Source organism: Syngnathoides biaculeatus, chromosome 22 (assembly GCF_019802595.1).
Source record: "Syngnathoides biaculeatus isolate LvHL_M chromosome 22, ASM1980259v1, whole genome shotgun sequence".
Taxonomy (NCBI): Eukaryota; Metazoa; Chordata; class Actinopteri; order Syngnathiformes; family Syngnathidae; genus Syngnathoides; species Syngnathoides biaculeatus.
In genome coordinates, this window is record NC_084661.1 from 8,397,550 (window position 1) to 8,418,985 (window position 21,436).

Consider the following 21,436-nt stretch of genomic DNA (forward strand, 5'->3'; position numbering starts at 1 on the left):
AAATGGTAGGAAACGCAGACAGGTTTGTATTATTAAAATTACGGATTAAACAGATAAATTCAGCAATTCTCACTGAATAATGGGGGCAGTACGAGTAACAGCAGTCCAAGTCGTAGCAGCAGCAGAGCCAATTGAAGAAGAAGCTAGGTCAACTCGTAGCTTGTATGGTAAATCCATTGCAAACTCGTCTCTCTGGATTTGTACTGTGGTTCATGTGATAAATGACTTGGGAGACAAATGATCAGTTTTCTGACCATTTTCCGGTCAGATCGGGAATAACAACATCCAGAATATCCCTCTGAACACCCCAGACCTAAGGTTAATCGCTCAGGATAATCTTCCAGAGACATTAGATAATCGTTCCTTTCCCGACTTTGATCACATGAGAGTTAAATTGCTTTTTTGGCCCAGTTGTTCGACGTTTGTGCATATCCATCGTTGTCTGTTTGTCGGCGATCATCACTCAGCGGAGTACATGCTTGATTGTGCAGCCTGGATCGAGATCAAACCTCTGCATTCGGTGTTTCTGCTTTCCTCAACACTACACATCAGAATTCTGAAACCAATTGAACATGTTCTCAATACAGTTAGAATTCAGTGAAAGTTCAGGTTCATGACTCAGTGTACTACTGCGTAATGTAAAAATAAATTTTTATTGGAACCATATGGATAAAAGAGCGTTTTTACAGTTGGAGGCCAGTGGATTTGTGCAAACAAATCTACAGTAACATAAAAAAAGATGGATACGCGGTCAACTAAATGGTTGAGGTAATCTATCAACGCTCAAGAGAGTCCAACGTTAGACAACAAAATATCCGCAGACCAGTCTTGACTTTGAGTCATCAAATATTGTCTGTGAGAGTTTACAAATGGAACAGTTTGGCGGAATTAGTAGTGTTGGTTTACCAATTTAACCTCATTTGTTCGCTGAAAAGTGAAGAATCCAGTTACTAAAGAATAACCGAGGACACATTTGAGCCATCGTTCATGTCCAATTGTGCACATCTTGTCTTCCAAACGTCAATGCTTGGATTGTTCCTTGATTCCATTTACAATCCACCTGTGCAGATGTCATGCTTTAAATCATCCATTTTGAGTGTTGATTGCAACAAGATGTCCCGAGATGGTGATTTGTAAAATAAATGACATGAAATGATTTACTGGGATCTCTGCCACTCAATAAAACATTTGCAGGGCAAAGCATTTAACATTTTTTTTAACCAGCTACAATTTTACGGGAAATGGACAAATTGATTCAGTTCTGGGATTTACAGCTGTGGATTTACCTGCTCATCCTCTGAGATTCATTAGGGCAAAACAACAGGAGAGGCCTGTGGAGGTAGAGTTAAGGGTGAAAGGAGTGAAAAGGAAAGAAGGAAAAGAACCACATGGATTCATTTTTCAAGCCGCGATTGAGTTGTTCAATAAAATAGCTGCGAGGGCGGTAAAGAGTGGTCACTGTGTAATATTTGTACTGCTCCACTTTGATAAGATGGAGTAACATCGCCTTTTTTTTTATTTATTTTTTTTAATTAGAGCATGAAAACTTCAGTGAAACATTGGATCTTCACATTCTTCTCTTTTTGTGAAATCATTGTCCTTCTATTACAAATTTCTGTGATGATGATTTGTCCCAGGTACTGCTCGTCCAGTGTTAGCTGGTAAAGGATCAAGCTGGAACTTTCCCTGCACACAAGGGATGAAGGAATTATTTCAATAAGCGATGGATACAAGCCCCTGTTTTGAGTGCTACAACTATGTTTTGCTGTCTGCAGGGACATAGTTCAATTTTGTTTCACTAATCCTGAAATAGGCGGCAAAGTGGCTCACCTGGAAAGCGTTTGCCTCACAGCTCTGAGGTCCCGGGTTCAACCCTGTACCTGCCTTTGTGGAGTTTGCATGTTCTCCCTGTGCTTATGTGCGTTTCCTCCATGCACTCTGGTTTCCTCCCACATTCCAAAAACATGCAACATGAATAGGATACTCTAAATTCCCCCTCAGAGTGATTGTGAGTGCGGCTGTTTGTCTCGATGTGCCCTGTGATTGGCTGGCAACCAGATCAGCATGTACCCCGCCTCCTGCCCATTGACAGTTGAGATAGGCTCCAGCACTCCCTGTGACCCTTGTGAGGATAAGTGACTTAAGAAAATGGATGGATGAATGGATGGAAGATCCTGAAATAAATGATCAGCACTTTGGTTGTGAACGATAACAATGTCACGACCCATCGGTACGGAGGGAGGACCCAAATGCAGGACTCCGAAGACGCAAAGATAGTTCGGGAAAAGTGTTTATTCGGTCCAAAGTCGGGTATTGGGCAGACAGTCAAGTGGGGCAGCGGTAATCAGGACGCCGGGCGTAGAGAACAGGTCCGTGGGCAGGCAGGAGTCGGTACACGGAAGATCGATCAGACAAGGCAGGAGTATCAAAGACGTCAGGCTTACGGGGTCGGTCGGAGGACAGGCGAAGGTCGGTGCACTAGGGTTGACGATCAAGAATACGGGAGTGCAGGAACGGGGCATGAGTTGCGACAATCTGGCGAAGACCAGTCGTCCCCTGGGGCCTATAAATATAGGGGTTACTCAACGAGGATGAGGCGCAGGTGTGCTGGGACCCTGACAAACAAAGCATCACACAATGTAATCAAACCTTCGGTCAAGTTTTTGAGTTATATGAATAACAAACAAACCAGAAAAACATAATCTACAACTACATGACATCTAATGAACCAAGTTTCCTTTAAATATTATATGGGGGCGTTGACATCGGCAAAGTAAGAAACCATTGGAAAAGATACAGAACAGGATATTGCTTTTCCCCTCATGATTTAATTTCAGTCACTATCAATGAATATTTTCCTCAAACTTGTCTTTACTAGTGGGTTATCATGAATGGTTTGAAAAACAAAATAGCACCGGTGGGGGAAAGAGCAGTGGGTTGAAAGGGGGGGGGGGGGCATTTCGGACAGGGTAGGTCTTGTAAAACTTGTCTGGACCTGATGCGGTTTTGCTGCATGATTCACGGCAGGTGATGTTAACTGCTGCAGAGAGGCAGAGTGTCCCAGTGTGGTGCATCTAAGCTGGAGATAAAGGAAACTGTTTGCCAAAAAAGAGGAAGAAATAAATTCTGATCAGACAAGTTGGATTTACAACACGTGTGAGTTGTAAATCGTGTATGCGTTTATTTGTCGGATTCTCCTGCAAGATACATGACAAGAAGATTATTGCTTTCACAATTCATTCCGCATCCACGAGGGACATCCACGAGATGTTTTCTTCATCTTGGCCAGCTAAGAGACCCACAATCCTTAACAGGAACCCTCGGTGGAACATTCGCAACTATGCTCTGCCTACCTTGCACAGGTTTGTACACTCTGCAGGTCGAGTTCATAAAACCCTCCTATTGTAAAACACAAGCTACCATCTGATTTATTTCTTTCACATTTTCACATGCAAACCCGGGTGGCCCCCTGTTGCAGGATCCATGCAGTAAAGTTGCAATGGACTGTGTTTTAACCATTAAAACACTCACTTGTGTGTCCACATTCTGAGATTCCAGTCTTGTGGAGGGTCAACTCTAAACTCACACCGCCGTTTGTGGATAATGTGATTCTGATGGTTTTGTTTCGATGTAAAGCAGTCGGAATGTAAACCAGCTACTCTGAATCAGAGGCCACAATTCTTGGTTGGAAAAGAGTGTTTTGCACCCGTTGACTTGGGGTTGCAATCCTGACTTTAGTGGAGGAATTTAAACATTGTGGGATCTTGACTGAAGGAAAGATGTGTCAGTCCAGATCACTGTTGCTGTTGCACCAGTGAAATCTAACCGGGGAATTTGTGTAGCATCAACAGTGATGTAGACATTATATTGGAGTGTCATGGTCAACATCTCACCTGGGGTCAAGAACGAACAGAAAGGACAAAGTTGCAGATAGAAGTGGTGGAAATGTATTTCCTCTGCTGGGCTCACCCTTTTATATAAGTAGTTTGGCCGTTTGGGAGGAGGTGACGAGTCGAGGCCCCTCATCATCAGTCTGGTGCTTCCCGTGGAGGAGAGCCAGTTGAGATCGCATCTATTCCGGATGCTCCTGGGCGCCTCCCTGATGAGGTGTTCTGGGCACTTCCAACTGGGAGGAGGCCCTCGGTGCAGAACTAGGACACACTGGAGGAAATATCTCACAGTTGGCCTGGGAATGCCTCAGCATCCTCACTAGGAAATTTGGGGAAGTAGCCACAAAGAAGACTGCTGCCATTATGACTCCCAACTGTACGCCCAGGTTTTACAGTAATAGAGGAGACAGAGTACAGCGTGTATGACGTCTGCATAGCATTTGCTATAGTAGGAGCTTCTGTACCTTCTTCGTGCTGTAAAAGTATCAGCAAACTAGAAAAAGCCCAATGGTTATGCTCGGACAGGCAGCACAAGTAGAAATAGGCAGAAAATTAATTCAATTCCCATGTTCACATATTTTGGGACATCAAGTAGTAGATACATTTGTAGCTTCTATTATGTAAACATTCAGAATTGCTTAGTTATAAGGTTTAGTAGGAATTTATTCCTCTGACACGGTCCGAGTAAAATCCCAGCATCATCAGTCTGTTGTTATCATTATTGTAAAATCCTCTCACTTGCTTCTTCTTCTTCTATAGATCTGCTGTATGGATCATTCCTGCTTTTGATGTGAAACTTTGAAGGAGGAGCACTTGTTTGTTTCGTTGCACAGATGGTTTGTAGCTACAGCGGTAGTATAGCTCAGACCTAAAAAAAAAAAAAGGCTATACAATATTACCCAGAATTCTGGATGCAGTTCTTTAGAATGATAAAAAGTGATTAATTAAAAAAAGTATAAATTGTAAAAGTACAACTGTGAACAATATCGCTGACACTTTAAATACTTTTCATGACATATGTCATTTATTATTACCTTTATTTATTTCAATGAGCATTGTGGTGTTTTCATTGTTAACGAAGGGGTAGCAATATTATTAATGAGTCTTGGTCTGTTTGCATTTGAGTTTAATGTACACTGGAGGAATGAAAGTGGATATCATTACCAGATGTGAAGGTAACGGTGTGACTGACTAAGGGTGTTTCCGAGATCACATTCATCAATTTTTGATTTTTTTTTTACTGCCTCCTTTTGTTGTACTGCTGAACTTTTGTTCTTTTCTTCCAAACAGCAAACCAAAGCCATTGCAGTCCTGTAATAAATGGATGGCCGAGAATTACTGGGGCTCGCTAATATGATGACTTATTTACAAGGTGAATACTCACATGTTGGAAAAAGATTATCTTTCGCCCCAATTTCATTAGGCATCTTAAGTATCATATTCCTGTTGTCAAATGAGCAAATCTTTTACAGTCATTTCCAGCTAAAGGACGACCCTGGGGCTCCATGCTCATCTCTTAACCCTTTTTTGCTTTCCTAATGCGGCGGACCCACATAACGATCACTTCCGTCGCAAAAGCTGTAGATTTCTTCCAGCCTCCTCTTGGGATGACCTTCCACACTAAACTTTGTTGACACATGATGGCTTCACAGCAAAGACCCATGTGTGCATGAACTGTATATAAAAGCCTCATCAACTTTTATCCATTAATTTGACGCATTGTAACTTTTTTACCGTCTTACTACTCCTTCTTCAGTGACGTCCCCTCAATTCCTGTTTAGGTGCTTTGCTCCTTAAAAATGCTCAATTACTATTGTTTTCATGATTAGGTACTTCTGGTCAGGATGTAATTATACTTGGAATATCCGTTTTCAGTCACCACTAATAGCATATTTACGGATTTCCCTTAAATAGGACTGGAGTACTTTTTCCTTCCCTTAAGTGATGCCCTGGTGATGGATTCATGGTCCATTGCAAAAACACGGTTTGTTTTCAATCACGGGCGGTCCACTTTATGTATTATTGCTTTACATGTGGAAATGGCTGAATGAGAGGGGACAACGAAAGAGGAAAATGGCCTGATGCGTGCTCCCAGCATGCATTGCTGTCTCTCGACCGGAGCTGCAATGGAAAAAGTGAACAATGACCTCTGATGCTGAGCAAGGCTTTTGAGGCCTGCAAAAGTGCATCATTGTGCCCGTTTGTCTGGGTGGTGTTTCACGCAGCCCGAGCATTACAACAATCACGTTTATCCGTGTCCTCGTGTTGGCAAAAGCACCCACCTAGTTTTATGGTTGTGCCCTTAATTCTCATCACGGCCAATCTTTTTGCTTACAGTTAGTGACGCAGCTGAAGTAGGCAGGAATAAATCCAATTTTTTTTTCTTTGTGGACATAGTCCAGAGGTTTCAGGTTGAAGATCTTGACACAGAAAATTATTAATATGATGGTTTGTTCATAAGAGTTACTTCTGCAAGGCAGCTAATGTTGACAAATGATTATGTTTTGAGCTTTTGATATCTGGAAAGTGTGTTTGGGGAATATTCATTATGAATTACTTCAATTCACACTAGTGTCATGTTTTTTGATAGCCACATAATATAACTAATACGTGCCCAGTATGATTACATAGATTAAAAAAAGAAAATCAATAACACAATGAAACTTAGGAGATGGATTGGTGTCATACAGAGCAACTTCTACACCAAAACCAAACGGCAAAAATAAAAATAGTTTTAAGAGAGTTCTTCCATTGCTCACACACCACAGTTCCAAAAGTACTAGTTTGTGTTCATTTGTGTATCCTGATTAATGGAGGGTGCCGTAAACTGTACAAATGAATACGGACAACGCCTCTGGGGAAGCCATATTGAGTCAAATTGTGAAAAGTGTAAAGGGTTGTTGTTCTGTTGGGACCTTTTATCAAGATGTGAACCAAATTTTGACAGGTTCTCCTGGACCATGTCTTGGTATTCAACCAAGGTTTGTGGTAAAGACCAACAAGATATTAGAAAATGTTTCGAGATCATGACGGAATTTTATACTCACGTCCCCACTGTTACGTCAAAAGGGAACGCTGAGTGAAAATCTGTCCAGACTCCCCCATTCCCTCATCAGTCATCACCACGTGCAGTGACCTAAGCGGAGGCTGCAGAGGTCAAGACCGCGCTGTCCATTTCTCTTTCTCCGCTCATGAATAAACAGAGGCCAGTGTTTGGGTGTGCATGTCCTTCAGGGCGATTACACACACAAAAACACACACACACATACACACACACACACACACACACACAACACACACACACACACACACACACACACAGTCAAACAGCCTTGGGCCGTCTCCACTGGCATAATTAGAAACATTTGGGATCATTTGCAAAGGGAGCACAAGTTGTGATGAGATCCAGATGCACTACTGGGTTTCTCCAAAATACAGGAACCCTTATTTTACGAGGGACTATTACTGGCTCCTCCTCGGCCCAGGGAGGTGTGTGCGGGTGTCTGTGCTGCCTAAATTGACTTGATATTTATTTTGTGTTTTCCTAAAAATAAAAAAAGGGGTCAAGGTAGAGGTCAGATTCTGGTTTAAATTATTTTATATACTGTATTATATATTTACAGTGTATGAAAGCTCAATTATCCTCAAAAGACCATAATGACTGCATCTTCTTAGTGTAAATTCCAGTTTCCTTTGTAATTGGAATAAAAATAACAGCAACCTACAGGCAAGTAAGAGAAATAATGATGAACCCTATTGAACAAGGAAAAAATAAAAATAATAAATCAAAAGGTTTTGGGCATCTAACTATTTTCAGGACAAATCTGCCACCTTGTGGTAGATGCTTGATAACATTTCCCACCAACTCAGTTTACGGCATTTGAATAAAGATATTTTAAATGTTTTATCACTTAGACCGTATCTATTTTAGAGAGAACCAACAAATTTATCAAAAGTCATCTATGTCAGTAGGTAATATAAACACATCCATCCATCTATTCTCTTTTGCCACTTATCCTCACGAGGATCGCGGGGAGTGCTGGAGCCTATCCCAGCTGTCAAAGGGTAGGAGGCGGGGTACACCCTGAGGTAGTTGCCAGCCAATCGCAGGGCACATCGAGACAAACAGTCGCACTCACAATCACACCTCGGGGCAATTTCGAGTGTCCAATTAATGTGGCATGTTTTTGGAAAGTGAGAGGAAAACGGAGTCCCTGGAGAAAACCCATGCAGACATGGGGAGAACATGCAAACTCCACACAGGCGGGGCCAGGATTGAACCCGGGTCCTCAGAACTGTGAGGCCAACGCTTTACCAGCGGAATCACCGTGCCGCTAATATCAACACAAGTCTCACAAATACTGATACTATATTGATACTGTTAGTTGCTCACCTTTGCGTTGGTTCTCCGATCCAAGAAAAATTACTGACACACATTTTTCAATTGCAGTCAGTTCATCAGTACGCTGGGAAAATGAAATAACATCTTGAAATGCCATAATTCCTCAATCACGGCAATAAAATAACATAAAATAAAATGAATCATCCCTTTGAACTACTGGACATCACCTTTTTCTTCACCAAGAAACATCTGTTTCACTCGTACTAATCCAGCTGCATGTTCATAAAGTTAGGTCACACAGTACTGACCTGCTACGGTTAAGCGGAAGAATATTCATATCTCAGTTCTGTCTGATCAGGAAGCAAAGCAGTGCTTCTGTAAGTTCTTGGTAGCTGCAGTGTGACACATGCCTCACTCATGTTCCTGTCAGCTGTTCGATGGTCGGAAGCTTCCCTGACGAAAAAACACAAAGTGAGAAACTAAACCAAGTGCCAATGGGCGTTTCCATAAAGAACTGTGTGTAAATACCTGGTGAAGGCCTACAGAGAGTCAACCGGACCTCAAGACCAGACGTCTTGAACAGCTTCAGTACTTTCTACAAAAATATATATTGTAGATCATGAATAACACCCCAAATATGAGTTGTAAAATGTTATATATGTACTGTAATGTTGTAGTTACAAAGAGTTCAGATAGAATTTAAAAGCTTCATCCGCATACTGGATAAGACAGCTCCTTGAGGGATTGGCCGTTGATGGCCAAAAGCACATCTCCCTCATTGATCTTGCCGCTCAATTGGGCCGGCTGGCCGGGGAAAAGCTCCTTTATCCGGATCAGGCTGCCCAAGTCCGGAATGGGGGGGTCCAGCTCACACATAACGAAGCTGAAGCCCAGACCTTTGGCACTCCTAGTCAGAGTCACTTCCTGTGTATTTTCTAAGTGGTTTTGGTGAGGGGCAGTTGGACATACAGGGAAGAGGAGAGAATCACAGACAATTCTTGTGAGTGCATCAAATTTCACTTAACTCCACATCCCAATGAGCTTGTGGAGCGGCATTTACCTTGAGTCTACAATAGTTGAGAGTGTGCTTTTTGGGGAAACCCTAACCCAAACAGCAGAGGGCAGTGGTTGCACTGCCAAGTACTGTTCATTATAAATCAGTGAGTCCCAACCAGAGAGATCATTGGACGTGGCATGGCAAATTATTCAATTTTATTTCACGAGAGAACACTACTAAGGCAATACTCAATGCTCAAACTGATAAAACTATTGTTTTTTTCCCCAAATATGCTCTTATTTTGAATTTGATGCCTCTATACATTCCCCAAAAAATATGGGCCAGAGGCCTATTCACCTCTGTTACATCACCTTCCCTTTTAACTACACTCAAGGGAGCACTAATTGTTGAAACTTGGAATTTCTTCCCACTCTTGTTTGATGTACAACTTCAGTTGCTCCAGAAACAAGGGTCTCCATTGTCATATTTTATGCTTCATGATGCCTCACATACTTTCAATGGGACACAAGTCTGGACTGCTGCCGGGCCAGTATAAGTACTCACACTCTTTTTACTACGAATCCAGGTTCTTGGAGCCCAAGCAGAATGTGGCTTAGCTTTGTCTTGGTGAAATAACCTAGGATATCGCTGAAAAAAGACATTGCTTGGATGACAGCATATGTTGCTCCAAAACCTGTATGCACCTTTCAGTGTTAATGGTGCCCACACAGGTGTCCAAGACACCCATGCCACACACCCTCCTGCCATCACAAATGCTGGCTTTTGAACTTTGCACTGATCACAATACTTTGTCCCAGAGGACACAATGCTTATGAATTGCAAAAACAATGCGAAATGTGGACTCTTCAGACTTTGAGAGAGGTCCACTTTCCACTTTGCGTAAATCCATCTCAGATAAGATTGGGCCCATTATTATTATTATTATTATTTTAAATTAAATAATAGTATGGTACATAGTTTGAACTGGTAACATTAAATAAAAATTTCAGAGTCAAGAAATCATTACTTGCATTCCTTCCGAGCTTTTGGAAAGTCAATGAAATCTGAGAATAAAACAATATTAACCCTATCAACAAGCAGGTGATAGATTAAGAACTGGCAACAGATTTTTTTTTTTTTTCACAGAATCTGTTCATTTCTTAGAAAATGATTTCCTGCATGTTAAGCAGGAGGGATGGCATGCCCGAGGATAAGAGAGGCCACAGGGATAACATCAGGAAGGTCAGGGTTAGAAAGGAAGATCAGCAAGAGTAAGTATGTGAAAGGTCATCGTCATGCAGTCAAACACATTTGGTGTTAAAACGCCCAATTTAGTGACTACTAATGACTCTCTCGTGATGTTCTATCTTAAGTAAAGTTGCATTCCTTTGACCAGTCCCTTTGTAAATTGGATGCCAAATACCTTGCTAGTAATCTCTGTGATTGTGTGCGTGAGTGTGTGTGACCATACCGTTAGTAACGAAGTTGCAGTCCCTCAGCCGATCACAGAGTATGCGGGAATGTGTGCTAACGGATGAGCAATTGGTGGTCCTGAGCTCCCTCGTAGCTACATCGACGTTATGATTGGGATCACTGCTATCGGTGTAGGTGCTCAGAGAAACCCTGGCAAAGCTTGTGGGGACACTCTCCACAGCTAAAGTCACCATCTAGTTAGTAGGTGAGGAGAAGTGTGGGTGGGAGATTTTTTTTTTTTACAAGTATCTCCCTCAACTGTGGAATGTTCAGTTGCATTGTGCAATTTACCTCCCCAGTTTTGCACAGACACTCCACAGCCCGCTCATAGGTGACACCTTGAAAACTGATCCCGTCAACCTCTAATATCCTATCACCTTGGAACAGAAAACAAAACAAGTACAGTCATATTTCTCCTATTCTTGCCATTCCTCCTGTGTTGTTCCTTTGTCACAGGTATTTACAATATTTTACCTGTGAATTTCATTCTTGGGGTGTTATCATGGATGTGTGCATGGAATGTTGTTGTTTTTTTCAAGTTTTGCGTACAAATGACAACATGGTCAAAATAAACTTTGTTCACATAATGTAGATGTGCAAAAATGACTGAAATCACACCTGCATGAAAAGCAACTAATAGACTAAACTAAACTAAACTAAACTAAAATAAACGATCTTTTGAATTCAAAAGTGATGCAGTGAGTGTTTCATTTGCTGTAGTGTTAGTTTGACAAAAAATTGATAATAAATTACGTTTTTTTTTTTACTTTGAGACATATTTTGAAGTGCTTGTTTTTTTTGTAGAGTTTTTTAAAAAGCTATGAAATTTGCAAAAATAGTTACTCTAAATGCAGCCCACCGATATACCAAATTTTGTCAAATTTTAGCAGTTCATTCATTTAATCAGACAATTCTCTTAGCTTTTTCCCCATTAATGCTTTTGGTAATTTGTTAGCAGTTGAATAAAAAAAAAATCTTGGAATGTATTATTATTACTATGTGTCCATACTACTTCTACAGTATGCGTGTCCATCAGTGTCATGTGACGTTGCTGGGTTTTAGAATTTTACCTGAATGTAACATATAATTTTATTCAAACATGCATTTTCCATACCTGCTATGATTACAGTATTGTACTTCGTTATACCTGCGTGTATGCGTCCATCTCTCTCAGCGGACCCTCCTGGAACAAGGCTCTTGATGTAGATTCCACCATCGGGAACGTTAGTGTTGACACCACCCTGAATGATAGCATTTTCTCATGCATTAATGAAATACATCCATCCATCCATTATCCAAGCCGCCTATCCTCACACGGGTCATGGGAGAGCTGGAGCCTATCCCAGCTAGCTTTGGGTGAAAGGCAAACTACACCCCGAACTGGTCGCCGGCCAGTCACAGGGCAGATAAGTAAAACTGGTATAAACACATGAACCAGCTAGTGTGGGCATCTGGAAAAAACGTCACTTCCTGCTTCTTCAAAACAAATGTCTTGAGAGGATTTTCATGGCGGGAGATACAAAAATCCATATATGACAACATCATGACATGTGGTGAAGAAACGGATGGGTACACTCCGGCTGCCTTTTTTTCCATTAAAAACATACTAAAAATTATGCTTTACGTGTTGGTGGCACTTTAATTAACATACAAAGTTGCATGAAACAACTTTGCAGGAACAACAACAGCAACCTTTCTGTCTGTAGTCCTATCAGACAACAAATGTTGTGAAGCAGTCATATGGATGACGTGTGCTCCTTTCCTCACCGATTCTAAAGGTAGCTGGCGAGACTGCCTGTGGATGAACGATAATTGTACTTTGTGTAAAATCAAACTCTTCTGTAGTCATTGCCAGAACACTACATATTTTTTTACATTATAATTTCACATTCAGACGGAAAGTCCATACTATGACTCACAGTGATGCTGATGCCCATACTTCCTGCTACCTTCTTGAGGTTCACGGTGGTCTCCTTCGACCTCACACAGTTCAGAGGGGAAGAAAGGGAGCTGTCGTCCTTAAAATGACACAAAAAAATTGTTATACTGTATATCTGTCTGTCAAATACTGTACAACTGCAGTATGGTAATTTGGGTCAGCGTTAACAATATCTTAAAGGTTTTCCACTTATCCAATTTTTCAGAAAGAAAAACTCAAACAAACTGGTTTACAGCTCTTGTAGAAAGAAAACAGAACACATTCCAAAACAGGTCAATCTTCAGACTTAAACACAATAGAGAACGCATTTTACTTGCTAAAGAAGAGATTGAATTGAGTTACCCCAGAAAACAACTGAAAAAGGCAACAGTAAATTTCTTGAAAAGCATTACTGAAGAAGAATGTGCAAGGAATACCAGTGGATCCCATGCAAATACAATTGCAATGTTTCATTTCAAATAATGTATGTATGTATTAAGTTGTATACCGATCCAGTAAATGCTGTCTGTACCTTGAAAGAAAAAAAGGTCAAAGCCAAATAGTACAGCAAAAATGAAACAAAATGTTCCATTACCTTTCGGAGGGGAGCATAAATTATGTATGCTTAAAATGTTGCTCTACCTGCGCATTCAGGATGCGGACTTCTTGGGGAGGATGTAGTCTGTAGTTGGTCTTTGGCTCCATCATGACTGACACAATCTCATCCAAGCTGTCATTTCCTGACTGTCCATATGCCGTCACCGTGGTTTGCGAATCACAATTCTTCAAAGCTGAAGGCCGTAGAGATTTGGGAGTTTGGGGGGCTGGGAGTAAAAACACATCCAAGTTTGTTGTAAAGTTATTTCAGAAGATTACATGGAAAAAATAGATTGGATTCTTCCATGTGAAGGGCTTGATACATGTCTGTTAAGGGTATTTCAGTAAGTCCTGAATGAATATACTTTAAGTACAATATGGTGACAACTCGGAAATACACTTGTATACGTGCACACATACACAGCGCACCTTTTGGCTGGGAGATAATGAGCTGCACCTCCCCAGGGCTGCTCTGCATGACCTCCGCTGCCTCGCTGAAGGTGGCGCCCTCCAAGCTGATATGGTTCAGAGAGATCAGGCGACCGCCTAAGGGAAAAGGTCACTAGAATATTGTTTTCTACCAAATACACGAAATACAGCCTTCATTACAAGCACGCTACTATGCTCTGTGGACAAATATGCATAAAGATCTGTATCGTAGTATTCCAACTGTTACGGGTGAGTTGGGGCACAACCCTTAAAAGTCAATCAGTCAGTTGTATATGAATATTGTTTTAATTTCCGCCCCTCAAAAAGTTCAGTGGCTTCATACTTACCCATAGCATACCCATTTGTTATATACATTTATGTTTTATAGAATCTATGGAAAATAAAACCACTATTGTGTTAATACATAATACTTAATACAGTATTCCATATTTTCCTAGCCAAACATTTAAAGGGAAATATATAATATGAGAGAATTGGAGCCTTGAGTAAGTCATGAAGTCATACATTTTTTTTTATGGATTATCATTATGGTTCAATGTCAGTTTCAAAAAGTTAGTATACAGGAGTTAGTATAATATATTGGGTAATGAACAGGATTGGATAATTAGAGCCTCAAATAAAACAATAAAGTTATGGGAAGGGCTAGTGGAGGACATAAGTAAGTATCTGCGAGCAACGGTTTCATGCCTAGAAAGAGTACCATAGATGCATTATTTGCCTTTAGGATGCTAGGGGAAAAGGTCAGGAGCTACATTGTGTCTTTGTGGATCAAGAGAAAGCCTATGACAGAGTACAAAGAGAGGAACTGTGGTACTGCATGCGCAAGTCTCGTGTGGCGGAGAAATATGTTAAATAGTACAGGACATGTATAATGGCAGCAGAACGATGGTGAGGTGTGCCGTAGGCGCGATAGAAGAATTTAAGGTGGACCAGGGAGTCCATCAGGGATCACCCCTGAGTCCCTTCCTGTTTGCTGTTGTAATATACAGGCTGACAGTGAAGATGTTGTGGTTCTCGCTCGGAGGGAGCAGGTTGGATAGGATTAGAAATTAGCTCATTAGACGGACAGCCAAAGTTGGATGTTTTGGAGACAAAGTTCGAGAGAGCAGACATGAGGGCAGTTGGTGTTAAAGAGGAAGATGACAACAGAAAATGTCCGTAAAATGTGTCCACCTAACTGCCGAGAAAACTATCCTGCGGTCTATGGCGTCTCCTAGTGGTCAAATTGTGACATTATAATCACACACCCCCAAAGCCACTTTTTTTTTTTCTTTTGAAACGCTCCAGATGGCAGTATATGACAGTTGCGGAGAAAGTATTATAAGACATGGTCACAGTATCATGAAAAAACCCCAAAACATTTCAAGTCAATGCGTGTCCTCACAATATCACCACCAAGCCAATATACAACTTTTATTCTGAACGGGGTCGGGGGGAAGAGTTAAAGTACTATAAAACGGAGCATGGTCTGAATTTAAAGGTAAACTTTGTCAAAACTCTAATTGGAAAAGCATTTTCAAATAGTTTGATTGACTTGGATTCTTTACCTGGCCGTATACGTCCATCCTTATCAGCAGGTCCCCCAGGCACTACAGATGCAATAAAAATGCCCAGGTCGTAACGTCCCACTGTGTCTTCTCCCACAATCATGATGCCTGTTTGAACACAGTGTTGGTTTCACAAGAGTGACAGAGCCTTCGATCTACCAAGTTACCTTCACTGTATTTGTGAAGTATGTTAAAAATTCCAATCTTTGGGTCCTGGGTCGTGATGCCGCCCTGACTGTGTCCCCCACGGATTGGGCTTGCTTAATTGTTGGTGGTGGGCTTAGGCCCATACTCCTTGATCCACCAATTCTGTACACCAGTTGATCAACACGCATGTGATATGGTGTTGATTCACTAATAAGCTCCATAGATGTTATCGGCTTGAATTGCTTGTGCTGGGACAACTAACAGTAACACTGGCTGTATAAAAATATCAACTCACAGGTTCTTACAGGCGTTAAGATGTGACAAAAGCATTCCACCACTCCACTCATCAGTAGCACTGCCTTGCTCATCTCTTACATCCTGTCCTGTCTTGTCGTCTTCTATAATTTTGTTCTACTGGTTAGTTGTTCCATGTCCTCACTGGGGCCCTCAGTATCCACAAATAAGAATACGATTTGACTTTGTAACATTGCTTGTAGTCAAATATCTTGACCATCAAACTATTCTCCTTGTCCGTTCTGCCCCTCTGTCCATCAATTAAAAGACTACATTTTACTACATTTTGGCTACATTTTCAATAAACATCAGAATGATTTAAAAAAATGAAGGTGAAGCACAGCAAAACTGTTCCAAGCACAAAACACATGCAGACCAACCATGATGCATGGCTAATTAGCTGGACAAATATGTTATTCAGAAAGAGGTAAGCTAAAAATGAAACCTTCGCTGGCAATAGCTGTACTGTATACCGTATTTCTCGGCAGTCATAATAAAATCTTACCGAGTCCGAGGTTTGGGTCTTTCTTGAGGGAAACGCATATGACCTCTCGGTCTGACGATGACCCTTGTTTAGTTGGAGTTTCTGTGGAATATAGAAATACAGAGTCAAGGCAAAAACTTTTGTACGAACTAAAGTAGATTAGACAAACTGGAAAGTACCATATGTGTTCGGTGTACCTCTGGCTGCTGGTGAGCTGAAAGGGGCTTCGGATCCACTTCTCTGAGAACGTGCTGGAGAACGCATGCCAGTGCTGCCGCACTGACTGCTGGAGCATGTGCTGCAAATGACACATTTCATAATTGCATTCCATTCAAACACAGTCCTTAGCATGCAAAATGGGTTGTATTTAGAATGAAATACAAACTGTAGGAGAAGGGGGAAAAAAGGAGATTATGTACTTTACCTTTGTTCATAAAGGCTCTGGCGCTGCTGTTTAAAGCGGGCCTCAATTCTGGCGGCAACATCCTCACAAAGCCTTGTAAGCGACTTGTGTTGAGGAGTGGTCAGACCACTGTCATCTTGTGGCGTCTCAGAACCCATGGTGGACTTGAACCGGTTGTTTTGAATCCGGCCAGCTGTTGCATATTGAGGCGTGTTGTCATCTACAGACAAATACAAGAAAATCATCTTCCAAACTAGAGTATCGAGTTTGATTTCTATGATCATGTTTTGTCGTCACCGGACTAAAAAGAAATTGAAGGCATCATAGAACTGCACTTTGAAGCGAAATGTGATGTACTGCACATAAACTGACCTGAGACCATGCTGTGACTGAGCTGACGAGAATTCATTTCATTGTTAAACTTGTGCTGGGATGAGCAGAGATTACACAGGTATTTGGCTATCTTTGACGTCTCTGTGATGAAGGTGTGTTTCTTCTTGTTGGCTCGGCACTCTATTATAAATCTATGCCTCTATTGAAAAACATTTTATTTTACATAATTAGTTAAGAAGTCAGAACATAATTTTTACAATAAACATTTTTATTTTGTAGTCTTCAGTTTGATTTATATTTATTTTTTGGTTAACCATTCTACTCACATTGGAGGAAATAGTTGCGGTCTCCCGCCAATGAAACGTCTGGCTGGTGCTCCGGCAGCCATCTTTCACCTCATAGACCATAACGCCTTTGGCACAAACGCCAAGGATGATTTCTCCTTCTACAGGCTTTTTTTCACGTGTTGCACGGTGGAACAAGACACCGTATTCAGGCAACTGCAGACACACCTGCATAAACGAAACCCAAGACGGTTATTGAGTCAAATCGATTACAGTATGTGTGTACCAAAGCATTTTACCTTGAGGAACTCAAGTTCTGACTCATCCGAGAGCATCTGGGCATTGTTAGTATGGAGCCGTTGCAGTTCTCCAAGAATAAAAGGCAAGGCACGTTTCTCCATCACAGTTTTGGGGACGTACTGATCAGGGCGACAGTAGTTTCTACCATACACCTGAAACAGCAACATACATTTTTATCTTTTTAATTCAACTATACAATTACAATACATGTAATGTACGGAATGTGTCCTTTTCACAACTTCACGTTCAAGCCAATTCTTCTTCAAACCTCAGGCATGCAGTCCCCGTACTCTGTTTGCAAGGCTAAAGCTCCGAGATACAGAGCAGTCTCTTCATGGCAGGACAATCTGTCATCCAAGAGGTCTTTTCTGAGTTGGAGGTAGTACTGGTGTTGGGTCTGCTTGTGCCTGATAGGATGAGACGCTCGATCACTTCTGGTAATTTGGAATAAACAATCATTTGGGAGGCAGTCGGGAAGGAAAAATACTTACAAAATCGTTGAAATATCGTTGACAAAAAATTTGATCCTGAAGAAAAGGACAAAGGTGGTTGAAGGCACTTTTTTCCAGCTATCTGGAGCAACTTTGGAAATCTTGGTATCGTTGTCCACAAAGAAAAACTCATTATCTGATGAGGGAGACAGAGAAAAGCAAACGTAGTCTATCTATTTTGTGAAATGATAGAGCAACTGAATTCTCATATCGTTTATCTTTATTTACCGTCAATGTAAGCAAGGCCAAAGTAAAAGTGCTCCACCAGGTTGGCATGAGCGACAATCATATCAAACACATCTCCGCCTCTGGATTTCACCTCGCATTTGATGGCTATGGTCTGTCCGTTTGGCATCACCACAGTCAGCTCTCTCTGCGTCGTAGGAGATTTCCCTTTTTTTGACTACACCAGTGAAGAAACACATTGAATAATGAAATCAAAAAGAAGTCTGAAGCGTGATGAGCAGTACAAACATATGGCCCTGTTGAGAGTTGAATAGATGCTACAGTAGCACCTTTTTGTCGCATCTCAAGAACATTACATATAAGTAAAAGCAACGACAATGACAACTTTTTCATGGAATGTATGTTTTGTGGTTCTTCTACAACATGATAATAACTAATTGTTTCCTTCAATCACTATCCAAATAAAGAACAATGCTTTTTAAAATCATCACTGAACACATTACGAGATGGATGAATGTCTGGTTCAACAAACTAATCAGTTGCACAACAAATTAGTTTGTATACACGATCCCTTAGCAACTAAAACAAAACATGTTATGGTCACTTGACAGGAATGAACTCCTTTTGCTTCTCACCAAAATGGATCCAGGGAGCTCCAAGACAACCACTGGCTCGTCCGACATTCTAATAAATTCTGGACCTGTTTCCTAAGACAGAGAATATCGATTAGAGTAGACAACCTTAATTAGTCCCAGAATGCATAAAATCATTCCCTAACCATGAAATCAGAAAACAAGTGATTTATCTACAGTTTACTTTGAACCATACTTGTTTTGCACATGCAATAGTAATTTTCCTCACCTTCATTTTCTTTTCATTCAGACTCATCGTGGATTCAAACTGTGCAAGAAATCTCGAGTTAGCACGTCGACGCCCATCCAGGTACGTGCTATTGAACTGCTGCCAGCTCCCATTACTCTCAGCATGTCGACAACCAGAGGGGATCCTAGGCGGCAATCATTTCATCATTCTCTTAAATCTGTTGCTCATGAGATCTACGAACCATAGCTTCACCTTTTGTTTGAAAAATGCGAAAAGAGATGTGTTTCATCATTTCATACCCTGTGGACTCAGGTGTGTACGATGCTCCCGAGAATGTTCTGGAGATCTTTTTCTTTGTTACCCATGTAGAGTGACAAAACGTCCGCCCTGAAATACATTCCAGGATTGAGTAGGGTATATGAATTTTTTATTTTTACTCTAACCTACCTAGTGAGTTTTCTTACTGTGTAATTTGTCTCTGATGATCTGACTGCGATCATTCAGCAGGGATCCATTTTCTCTCACCGGCACAGGATCAGTCTTTCACAAGGAATTTAGTCTACTCAGTAAGAAGTAGTGAAAACCAACTTAATCAAATCAATGTGTGGTTCATTGTCCACAAACCGAGTTTGTGTAGATGTCTTCAACTAGATGCTTGACAAGCCGCTCGGCTGGAGGAAGCATCAAGGTCTTGTGGTGAAGCTCGCAGGTCTCTAGCACTGTCATCAGGTCCATCCGCCTCAACACTGTGTCCTCGCACATGCTCAAGAGTAAACCCTCCAGTTCTGCACTTAGCTGAACAGGCTAGAGAAGGACACATCAATAATATTTGCTAAGAAAGGGTTGGAGAATGTTCACCTTTTCCTTTTTGGATTGGATTGATCACACTTGCAGGAGCACAGTACCTGGTTTTGAGGTAGTTGATAATCCACGCACCAGTAAAAAGTCATGCCCAGTGAGTACACAAGTGTCTGGGGGAAAGCAGGGACAGAGAAGTTATTCGTCCTTATTTCCGACTGCCGAGCGTGTTCACGGTTGTGGGGGCCTTTTGCTAACTTCAGGCATAAGACAGACTGGTCGCTAGTCGAATGTTGGACAGACATAGGGACAGACAACCATTCAAATCCTGCAGTCACTGACAGGAGAATTGATCCCATGTAAATTGCGTGTACAACTATAGTATCAGGGACCCCATAAAATGATAAAGTTTTCTAAAGTGAGCACATTTATGAAGTTGAAGGAATCACAGTAAAGAAGTTTTTTTTGGCTTTTGGCCCACAGCGAGTCACTCATAATATCTTTTTGGCTGTTTTCACTCTGAAAAATGATGAAAACAATGCCAGACACATACTTTCTGTAGGAATTGAAAATAGCTGTATTACTACTAACTGTAAGTCCCAGTCCTTTAAGTCTTACTTTGATATTGTTCAGTAACCCCAGGAAGTTTGAAGTGTCACTGAAAATAACTCTCGGCTGAACGAAACTTATGAGCCTGGACATTGGCTAATTTAGAGATTGGTGGTGTTTCTTGATTCCTTGTAAATGTAAAAATAACTGGAAATACTCTGGTAATGCTGAGAAGGAACATGCACTGATCTGACCTTTGGCCTCGACTAGTTTGGTTTTACAACCTTTTCAGTTGTGGTTCTTGTGGAGGCAGTGTGACCCTGAAGAACTTCAGGAGCCACGAAAGAGGCCACATCATCATTTCGCCCGCAGCTCTTGAAGGCCATATGCCCGTTAGCGGACAGTAGCACCGAGCCTGGGCTGAGCACACTGCACATGTTGCCAGAACCTTAATGGAGCATGCAGCAGAGACGGTAAGGGATAACAGAATAGATAGATAATTAGATGGATAATTCGCGGTAGTGAGAGGCTAAATACCTTTCTTGGAAACATCCAGTAAGGCCTCAGTGGTCACAAGCAGCAGACACCAGACCTCATCCTCATCTAGTGGCGAACCCCTGGCCTCTAGCACTTCTGCCAGGGTCACAAAAGTTCCCATCCTTATGGAAAAAAAAGTTGCATGTTAGCATTTTCTCTAAATATCTGCCAGTAATACAATTTCTAACCCACAAACAAGCAACATTTACATCGAAATAACAGAAAGTCAAGATGTAGGTTATAAAACAGTCGTTTTTTTAAAGATGGGGGAAAAAACATCACAATTTTTGTCACAGTCCTAAAACGTAGTTCTTTGCTTCATTGAAGTTGAATTCTACTTGGCTGACAATTTGTATCGAAATGGTTTTCTTTCTGTGCGTTTGAATGTTGATCTGTTTTGAGTTTGTTGTCTTTTTCCCTCTAAATTTCACGAGAATGCATGACCAACTTGGTGTTCTTATTGATAATTATTTCTCATCAATGCATTCACATAATTTGCTTCAATTCTAGAAAAAAAATGCATCTAACTTTCAAATGGTATTTATTAAGTGTGGTGCCATTTTTTCCATGTCTGTGTAAGGAAAAGAAACAGCT

The 21,436-nt window shown here is 41.2% G+C and overlaps 1 protein-coding gene across 1 annotated transcript; it reads right to left on the reverse strand.

Moving 5' to 3' along the window:
* Window positions 1-627: 627 nt before the first annotated feature.
* frmpd2 (FERM and PDZ domain containing 2) lies at window positions 628-20,963 on the reverse strand. The gene is made up of 26 exons (XM_061811025.1): window positions 20,843-20,963; window positions 20,590-20,753; window positions 19,864-19,929; window positions 19,583-19,762; window positions 19,423-19,498; window positions 19,258-19,345; window positions 18,998-19,142; window positions 18,772-18,843; window positions 18,179-18,353; window positions 17,951-18,086; window positions 17,728-17,866; window positions 17,459-17,611; window positions 17,202-17,387; window positions 16,915-17,074; window positions 16,161-16,241; window positions 15,215-15,322; window positions 13,647-13,763; window positions 13,263-13,444; window positions 12,622-12,720; window positions 11,850-11,943; window positions 10,994-11,079; window positions 10,701-10,896; window positions 8,953-9,167; window positions 8,761-8,827; window positions 8,541-8,685; window positions 628-8,356 (listed from the first exon to the last, which is right to left on the reverse strand). Exons 1-25 carry the CDS (start codon window positions 20,961-20,963, stop codon window positions 8,648-8,650), a joined length of 3,144 nt encoding a protein of 1,047 aa, XP_061667009.1. The 3' UTR covers window positions 628-8,356; window positions 8,541-8,647.
* Window positions 20,964-21,436: the final 473 nt, after the last annotated feature.